General features: G+C 38.6%; 2 protein-coding genes across 3 annotated transcripts in view; one reads left to right on the top strand and one right to left on the bottom strand.

Annotated features, from left to right (window-relative positions):
• The window catches only part of nfatc3a (nuclear factor of activated T cells 3a), a 313,699-nt gene that overhangs the window by 83,121 nt on the left and 220,196 nt on the right, over positions 1–10,382 (bottom strand). The window lies entirely within an intron of this gene.
• Positions 5,808–9,452, top strand: isl2b (ISL LIM homeobox 2b). Of its 2 annotated transcripts, none has more exons than XM_055155059.1 (6): positions 5,808–5,893; positions 6,214–6,403; positions 6,740–7,002; positions 7,623–7,906; positions 8,352–8,519; positions 9,336–9,452. In XM_055155059.1, exons 1-6 carry the CDS (start codon positions 5,836–5,838, stop codon positions 9,450–9,452), a joined length of 1,080 nt encoding a protein of 359 aa, XP_055011034.1. In that variant the 5' UTR covers positions 5,808–5,835. The 2 variants fall into 2 exon arrangements, with proteins under 2 accessions (XP_055011034.1, XP_020797352.1); XM_020941693.2 differs by having other exon boundaries at positions 7,620–7,906.

Below are 10,382 nucleotides of genomic sequence, written 5' to 3'. Positions count from 1 at the left end.
AGGCAAAGTGTGTCCTGGATGGTTGAATGTTTTGATACTCTCTATACTGACAGCACATGAAGCTTTGAGCTATTGTGAACATGTATGTCTTTCTTTTCAAGTGCATTGAAGAGATTTGGAGCAGAGCCCTATGGAGGCAAACAGCTGGACGTTTGTTCCAAAGGCTCGACCTCACTGAGAACAGAAGTGGGGTGTGTGACTGACTGTGACAGATTCAGAACACACGGCACACAGGACAGTCTTCACAGAGGCAAGAAAATACAAATGAATTATACATTGTTCTTTAAAAAGCTTCCCAGGTTCTCCTTTTCAAACATACTTCCTAAGTGCGGGATTCAGACGTTCACTTGGTGGAAGGAATATGCACAGGAGTCGGTTGTCATGGTGACACAAGATTTATTTATTTTGTTTTGTTTTACCAATTTTTAGATTTAAATAATCTTCAATATTAAAGTGAATCAGACAATAGCTCTAGTCATTCATTTTTCTTTTTTTTTCTTTTCTTTTTTTTTTTTCAATTCCATACATTAAAAGAGAAATGCTATTCATATGTTGAAGTCAATCAGAGGAAGAGGTACATTGTTGTTCATATGGTAAACATGCAGTCAGCACAAGACTATATTCCTCTGGGAAAACTGAAAACATCATTTTGAACTCTAAAGACCTGAACAAACAAGAATATGATTTACATAGTGTCATAATTTACATGTCTTGTGCTCACTGAGTGAATTAGCCATCATTTTAAATGAGTCACACAAATCTGTCGGGAAATAAATATTCATATAAATGCTTGTGTATAGATGGACAATAACATAGCTGGCCTTGGTAAGAGCCCTTTGAAGAAGCTATTGTTACATAATTAAAATTGTGAGTTTTACAGAGATTATTCCAGCCACCAGTGCAAACAAGTCCTTGATGCCCGTCCAAGCCTGCATAAGACGAGTTTGCTTTATGTGTGAAATTGTTTACAAATTACAGCAGAGTACTACAACTACTAACAATTTACTGCAAGTGATGGAAGGATGAAGGAATGGTCTTTGACTTCACCTAGAACTTCAGTTTGTTTTTGCATTAGTCCAAGATGGGGACCATGGTGCGCCCAGTCCAGATCTCAGCTCACCTTGTCTGTCTGTGTGCACGTGCTTGGGGTCCTCCCACATTTCCATGAAGTCCCTGGGGAGTCGCACATCAATTGCTCTCAGCTAAATGCACTCACATATGAATATTTCAGTACAATTTAATGTTGCAGCTACAGCCCCAGAGGAGCAGAGCATCAATTTGTGAACACAGTTCTCCTGGAGTTAAAAGCCAAGTCGGATAATACAGAATGAAAGCCAGTGTCAATCCAGTCAGCCTTTTTCACTTGAGAGACCGAAGAGAGAAAAGAATCCTTTGCCTTTTGCATGCACATAAACACGGACAGTGAACAGTCAGACAGAGGCAGTGTTGGTTAAAAATGTGAGCGGATCTCCTCATGGTCAGTTCTCCCAGAGCCCTGGCATGATGCCATTGAGCCTGTACGAGCCACAGACAAAGGCAGCTGTAAGAGTGGGTCAGACAGTCACACACCTGCTGTCCTGATATTCAAATGCCCCAGAGTGATGCTGCACCATGGGTTTGGGACTGAAGCACCCCACCCAGGTGTGAGAACACGAGTCCTCCCATAAACAGGCCCAGTGTGACATGAAGGAGTTAATCAGGCAAAGTCATCGAGGAAATGCACCCCTTTCTTTCTAATCAAATATCTTTTACTAGTAACAATTGTAATGCTGATGTATTCTTAATTACAAAAACATTGCACATGTCATGCCAAATGTTTTGTGTTTTTGTTCACAAGAGTATCCAATCAGAAAACAGAATGAGCCTCACATTAGACTCATCATTTGGATTGCCAGTTTCAATACTGAAATCCAGTTGGTTTAAACCTAAAATGACTCTCTCTGAACTGAATTCTCACAACCTAATCCAGAGCATCTGCAACCAGTCAATAATCAGTGCCTCTAATGCTGCAATATATGCCTTCCATACTTATGTCCTCTATCTGCAGCTTTAGGCACTGGCAACCCAGGTTCAGTAGTGATTGTAGTACCTTTGTTAAAACCATAAGGGCACAGCCTTTGACATTTTATTAATTATTATTATTAAATTATTTTACTAAAATGTTTGTAATCAACACATTCACATTCTGTTATTCATTTTTATTCATTGTTATTATCCACATTCGGAGGATCATAATAATGAATAACAACGATATTGAAATGCATATATACATTTTTTTTCAGTTGCTTTGGCACAGTTATCAACTGAAAGTTGACATTGCCACAACAGCTCACACAAAATCCTGAACAGAATTTTAGTTTTCAAATTCAAATTCATTTCAAAAAAGTTTATTGTCAGTTCTTCACATAAAACACATGAAGAAACTAAATTGTATTTCTTACTCCTAAGCGTATAAATAAATAATAATGAATGGAAATGTCCAAGTGTTCTTTGGGGAGGCGCAGGTTCCTAACTTCATGGCAGCCTGCTGGTTAGAGAGGGAAGAGAATTCAGCATCGTAACAGCCTGGTGGATGAAGCTGTTAGTGGGTCTGGAAGTGCTCCTGTACCTTCTATAATTTTGTTTCCTAAACAAACTTTTAATTCAGCAAAATGCAGTTTTACATTCAAAACTGATTGATCATCCTCCAGTAGCAAATTTACTTGTCATGGTCATGAGTTCTTCTGTTGTCTTTCATTCTTTTGATGGAGCAGCTCAGAAGCTTTAGTCCTTCTCTCAGTGACCACAGACAGTGCAGTCTACCATTGGGGTTCACACTTTACACAGAAAAATTTTGGACTTGAAAAAGCTTTGCTTTTTTGTCTAAAAGCTGTATGTACTGTATTATGTAAATATAAATGTACACATTACCAGTTGCAAAGTAGATTTTGCAGTATTTGATAAAAAATATGTATATTGAAGAAAACTGAAAAATATAGGAGTAGCAAGTACATCAACTTTTTTTAACTGTAATATGTAATGTGCTCTTGACAAGACATTTATACATCCCAGTGTGTATATCTGTATGAAGTCTCTATATTTTCTTCTCCCTGTTTGACACACGTGTGAAATCCTTTGTTGATAGATTTTTGGTGCTCACAAATAGTGCTGTTATGTTTGAGTTTGAAAGTAACAGTGTTTGGCCCAGTGTCCTTTACCATGTGAGAACAGACCTTTAGTATTGAAAAACAGGCTGAATTCATTGTTCATGTGACTTTCTGAATGAGAGGTGTGTGAACTGATGAGAAATGTTCCAAATGATGTGATCGCCTGTGCCTCTGTTCAGTACATTTTTGAATCAAATGATCAAACTAAACCAAGTTTCCAAAAAATTTTAAATAAAAAAATAAATGTGCTAAAACGATAGAGAAAAACAGTAAATAACTATGCAGAAATAATTTTGCCTAATAAGACTCAATATTTAAAAGGAGCCTATTCCTATATCCTCTAATTGCACCCTTCTATTTAACTGACACAAAAGTCCCTCTTAGAGCTGATAAGGGGCAAGTAAAATGTACAAGACACACATTTGTAAAATAAAACAGGCAGCTGACAGTTACAGTAATAATGTAATAATGGAAGCCCAACAATGCACAACTGCCTGCGGGCTCCAATCAAAAATTAATACTAATTATCATGTGAATACTGCATTAGCTCTGAAGAATGATTAATTATACATTGCCAACATGGTTCCCCTCTCAGACTGGCGGCACTTGCACAAGGTTGTGATTTTTCTTTTTTTTTTTTTCTTCTTTTTTTTTATATATATATATAGCTGGACATGGGCAACACACATCCGTGCACTCACTGAGCCGAGAAGAACGTTGCATGTTTTTTTTTTGGTTGCTTGTTTTAATTGTCCTTTGACATTAAAGCACAAAACTACCATTTGACAGATTCTCTCTATTTCACATTTTCTGTATACCTACACTTTTATTTCTAGTGCGCCTATCTATGATTATGGACACATTTAAACAAATCAAACAATTTTTCTGAGATTGCAGATCTTTGTTCTTTGTTGAGGTCATCCAGCTCTTATGTACAAATAAACTAAAATGAACTGAGGTCTAAACAGAGACAAAACTGGCACCACATGAGCGGCTGAAGCACTGGGAGTGCGCAGGCATGGCCATAGTAAATTACTTATACGTGTGACAAAGGAGGCAGAGTGCCATCAAATCCTAAAACATTCACAAAGCATCAGTGAAAAGTTTGGCCTCTTGAAGCCCCTTCTGAATTCCAACTCTGATGCCAAAATGTAAGTGGACGATTTCAGTCACACATATATTTTTCATGAGGTTAATGGTCCCCATCAGAGTGTGATTACAGATTCTTAGAAGAAGCTTTTATGTTGGCTGAGTGACGGCTGGGATGGCTGCTCCCGACCAAACTGTCATTAATAGGTCACAAACAATAAAGATATTCCCTGTCATGGTGGATTAAATATATTAAAGACCTCTGACCTGAGATATTAAACACCTCCTCAACTGCGCACAGTAAAATATGCATGATTAAGTTATTTAAAATGGATCACAATGTCCACGAGCAATTTCCCAATGTATACATAACCTATACACCCATACACATCTGCACTTAATTGTTAAAGATGTGCACAAAATTAAAACAAAACTAAGATCATCGTGTAAGAATGTGAAACTTTTCGTTGCGCACATACGTGACGTTATGACGAGGAGCGTCTATAGGCCAAGAACCGAAACTGAAACACATTTACCAAAAAACAAACAAGAGTACGATCAGGTTATTCGTGGCAACAAATCAAAATGCTCTTCTCCCAAATCCCCAACTACACACAATTATGAACACAGCACAGGAGCACAGCACACTGCGCCTATAAACTTTTTTGATCAGATTTGGTAAACAAAGAGATTTTACAAAGGTAAAATAGTCTACTTTAATGATAAAATTTACGTTTGAAACCATATTATACATCTTATTCTGGGAGGTCCGTGGAGTAAATTTCAAAAATAATTCAATGTCCAGCAGATGCAGTTTCACTCTTGTCCCAATAGATGGCAGTGCATTCGAATGCATTCGGCTCCTCATCAGACACTACATGCAACTTTCTGTTCCAGTCTGGCCTTTTGTCCAGTACTCTCTAATAACCCTAAATTGGTCCCTATACATTGTTACCGTTTAATAGTTCAAATCTGCAGTGCAAAAACGCAATAGAGTAGGAATATTTATTTGTTCCCTAAATTCAATGTGAGATTAGAGATTAAAGAAAAAAAAGAAATAAAGGGGGGGAAAAAATTACATATTCTTGAGATATTTGTTTTTCAGAAGGCTCTTATTGTAAAGGGATGCGAGCAAAAGTCTGTGTCAATAAACGAAATGCAAACGGCCTATTTTGGATAGGCTATGGTTTGTTGGTTTTATTCTGATGGGCCTGTTTTTTCTTTATTCACTTATAGATATCCTTTTATTAGGCCTCGTTATTTAGACTATTTGTTTTTTATCTGTATTTGAAGCAGTGCAATTTTATACTCGGTTATTATTTTTCTTATAAGATATTTGTGCCGTGAGTAAAATACGGTGGATGTAAAATTACTCTATATTTCAACGAACAGCACAAAAATCTAACTGGGCGTCCACTGCCGAGGGGCAGAGTCCATCCACCCTGCGTCATGACGTAATGGGGCGGCGTGCTGGACCCTACATTCGCCTGCCCCCCTCCCTCTTCTGTCCGAGGAGACACAAGTTATGAGGGAGGCTGCCGAGGGCCAGTGTTGCGTTCACATCGTTTCTGCGTCAGCCGCTGCCCGTCATCCTTTCTGTATGGTGGATATTATCTTCAGCTCTTCTTTCTTGGATGATATGGGGGATCATTCCAAAAGTAAGTAGTCTGGCGTTTATATTTTCTCCGCTTTTGCTCATCATGTTATGTTGTCGCCGCAGTGGTGTTGAGCAACAGCTTCAAGAACGAACCTTACTTTGTTAAAACATCTTATTGGCCTCTACAAACGCCATAAGGCCACTCGCTTACATTCTGCTGTTGGTAAAAGAAATGATGCTGGCAAAGTGAACTGTTACATAACGTATGGAGTTGTCGGATCAGCAGAAGAAGCCGCACAAAAAGCGCAACATCTTGGTTTTGACCCTATCACTGGTGCTGACTTGTCATTTACAGTGGACTGATAATACGTTTGTTTGCAGAGAAGTCAGGTTTCGCGATGTGCGTTGGATGTGGAAGTCAGATCCATGACCAGTACATACTGAGAGTGTCCCCGGACCTTGAGTGGCACGCAGCCTGCCTCAAGTGCGCGGAGTGCAGCCAATACCTGGACGAGACTTGTACGTGTTTCGTACGAGACGGCAAAACCTACTGCAAGAGAGACTATGTCAGGTACGATAATAATACACAAACAACTTTTATTATGCATTTACACTACACAATATGCGCAAAGTAGTTACGCCAGAAAACGCCTGTGTCTCTTAAAAATACGCATAAAAACATGGCGCCCAATTTCTTCCTACAAATGCATCCCTAAATAAAACTTGATTAACTCCTAAAATTTTGCCGCAGTGCCCCATGATAATTTTAAAAATACATAATAATAAATCATTGACCAAGGACTGTTTTACTGGACATCATTTAGCCTTAGTCTACAGTTATGTTTGCAGTACACTGAGAAGATTTTTTCTTCACAAAAATTCAATGATATCATCTTAACATTTGCAGGTTATTTGGTATAAAATGTGCAAAGTGTAACCTGGGCTTCAGTAGCAGTGACCTGGTAATGCGCGCTCGGGACAACGTGTACCACATCGAGTGCTTTCGCTGCTCGGTGTGCAGTCGTCAGCTGCTGCCCGGGGACGAGTTCTCTCTGCGGGACGACGAGCTGCTGTGCCGCGCGGACCACAGCCTGCTGCTGGACAGGAGCGCCACGGGGAGCCCGCTGAGCCCTGGACACATGCACTCCAACAGACCGCTACACCTCGCAGGTCAGAAGGATATTTATTTAATGCGTAAATTAGTCTTGTGTATTTGCAATAAGCTATAGCAGGGTAATATAAAAAATAGAATATGTAATAGTAATTGTCAGATATGGTGTCTGTGGTGTTTTGGACCATGTGTAAAATAAAACACTCACAAGTCGATCCAATTTTCTAATTAACGCAAAGCAGCTCTGTGGTCATTATCTGAATAATCGGCGGGGCCCGTTTAAGTGAGCGTGTGTATTATAGATCCTGACACGCTCAAAACGCTCTCTAAAAATTAAACAAACAAAATTAACAAAACCTTCACCAACTGAAAATGTCTGTTTGTATCTGATATTAATTTTAGTGTGTACATTCTTTCCATTTTGCCTTCTTGAAATAAAATAGGTTGTTAATGCGCTGTTAACAGAAATGCCCTTTGTTTGTTCACAAATAAGTAATCATACTTTACTAAGCTTGTTTGAATACCAAATCACCAACACGGTGCATTAAATAACACGGAAAAAACACGACTTATCGTAAGGGCCTTCAGAACATATATGCGTACAGCGGAACTTTCAAAACGACTACAGGCTGCAGAAATATTTATTATCTTTATATTTTGTCTCTGTTGACTTCAGCAGACCCAGTCACGGTGCGGCAGGCTCCGCATCGGAACCATGTGCACAAGCAGTCAGAGAAGACGACGCGCGTGCGGACGGTACTGAATGAGAAGCAGTTGCACACGCTGCGGACTTGCTACAACGCAAACCCGCGGCCAGACGCACTCATGAAGGAGCAGCTGGTGGAGATGACCGGCTTGAGCCCCAGGGTGATACGGGTCTGGTTCCAAAACAAGCGCTGCAAGGACAAGAAGAAGTCCATCCTAATGAAGCAACTCCAGCAGCAGCAGCACAGTGATAAGACTGTAAGCATCTTCGTAAGTTTGACTCGTTCATTACAAACTTTTTGTGCGTGTCTGTCACTAAATAGAGAAGCTTTGTTGCTATCCACAATCACCCTTTTAAAATGTTGCTTGATCTTATTAATTTAGCTCTTTCGGTCAGACTTGTTTTGTTGGCTCAGAGTTCCTTTCTGTATTCAAACTTTAACTTAATGAATAATGAATCAGCTACTTTGGCTTTAGTTGCCCTATTGACCTGATACAGAGTAAAAGCTAATTTGTTGCTGATACTTAATTATTTGCTACTGTGTGATTCTTAAACATGCCTATTGCCTTTCATATCAACAAAATTTACCAAGCATCAGTGTCAAACAAAACAAAACAAAGAAACAATAAATCTTTGGTGGGAGAGATTAGTGTGTAGATTAGACTTTTAGAAGTGATGTCTAATTCTGATTGATCTCCTCAGAACCTGCAAGGCCTGACTGGGACCCCTCTGGTAGCGGGGAGTCCTATTCGACATGAGAGCACGGTGCAGGGCAATCCAGTGGAGGTGCAGACCTACCAGCCTCCATGGAAAGCTCTGAGTGAGTTTGCCCTGCAGAGCGATCTGGATCAGCCCGCTTTCCAACAACTGGTGTGTGTGGGCTTGGGATGGGCACTCACTAAATGCATATTTGAATAGTTTATATTTTCATGTTAATCTATTCTTAGCTATTTTTGCACATCTGATCTATTGTGGAAAGGCCATGAATGAAAAAATAATGTCCGAATCCTAAATTCCTTTAGGATCTAAAATATTAAAACTTAATTTTCAAAAACGGAGATTGGAGTTTTCCGTATTGAAAATTCTGTGACAGTGCATTACTCTAACATTTTAAAATATTAATTTAGTGTTAAACGAAAGACATTTACAAATGTTTTTATGGAGGGACATTATTTTATTTACATTTACATTTACAGTTACTATTAAAGTTCAACATGCATGCATGTTTAGATATGAAAATTAAAGTAGGTTATTGGTGAACCTGAAAGTGACATTTATTTATTTTAAATGTTTGAAAACTAACAAGAAAAATGTGTCTGTATAAGAGGAAAAAGACACACAATTTTTGAGAATATCATTAATAATTACTACAATAAATGATTTCTGAAATGGCATAAAACAATATTCATTAGAGAAAAAAATAAATACATTTTGTGTTATTAAAGTATGGTTGTCAAGTGGTTGCTTGTATCAGTGCTGATCCCTTGTTTTATAATATTGCAAGTACATCTGACCTCAATACTTTGATGCTTGTACCTATCATGGCACAATAACTGACATATAAAGCATTCCTTCCTTTCTTTCTTCTCAATAAATATGGGCTTCTGGATTTGAATGGGCTCTTCTAAATACCAGTATGTCATGTATTGTGTATGCTGACACTGTATCTGTCCTTGTTTTTTTCAGGTGTCGTTCTCTGAGTCGGGCTCTCTGGGGAACTCCTCGGGCAGCGACGTGACTTCTTTGTCCTCCCAGTTACCGGACACCCCCAACAGTATGGTCCCCAGCCCGGTGGAGACGTGAAACAAGGACTTGTCTTTTTTCTGTGCATTTTTGTTTTTTGTACACCTGCAAAAAGACTGTTGCAGCATGATCCCAGTCCTCTCCTGCATGTGAGCAGCTCATCACTTCATTCAAAACCTACAGCAAGAAAGCAAGAGTCCTTTCTGATTTCCCAAACCGGTGTGCACTCATTTTTTGGTATTTTGTTGGAAAATTCATTGACAGAACTGATGCATGAAGATCTGGATTTACATTGCTTACAACGCTTTTGGAACCATTTCCACTTAAAGGACACTCAGCAAACCCACCGTTTCCCCATATTGTGTCTTCTTTAAAAAGACTTCTTTCTTTTTTTGATACATTTTGTGGAGTCCAGTTCATGACTCACATGTCTTTGTCTTAAAAAGGTCTGCATGATAATCTGCAAAAAGATTCGTGTTGTAAAAATACTTTATCTTAAATATTAATAATAAGAAGGCGCAGGTTGTTAAGCTTCTCGAACAAAAAGTAAGTTATTGTTATATTATTTATTGTTAGAAAATTGGTAAAACAATTATCAACTGGTACAAAAAATAAAAAGCTGAGTATGCAACACTTGACATCACTTGACATCTTTGTATATGTATGATTGAATTATGGCTAAGGGGACTGTTTATTAACCAATACCATCGACTTTTAATATTGGTAAAGATATGTCAATTCTCATAAGCAGCTTGATAAAGTGTTATAGATTGCTGTTTATGGCAAAACATTTGTTCTTATCTGCAATATTCCAATGCGTAATTACATGAAATTTGATGACGGATTTAACATAAGTTAAAGAAGTAACACTGCTGGTTTAGTAGGCTATGTAGTCTGTCCTGTTTGGCCAACACGAGGATTTACTCATGTCTATCAGTGGAGAAGCCTGCAGGCTGAGTGTGTTATCACACACCTCATCATGTGTGTATT

The sequence above is a fragment of the Boleophthalmus pectinirostris genome, unplaced genomic scaffold (genome assembly GCF_026225935.1).
Source record: "Boleophthalmus pectinirostris isolate CB_2022bp ecotype Guang Dong unplaced genomic scaffold, ASM2622593v1 HiC_scaffold_19, whole genome shotgun sequence".
Lineage (NCBI taxonomy): Eukaryota > Metazoa > Chordata > Actinopteri > Gobiiformes > Gobiidae > Boleophthalmus > Boleophthalmus pectinirostris.
The sequence above is the reverse complement of the archived record's forward strand: the minus strand, read 5'-3'. Positions and strand labels throughout refer to the sequence as shown.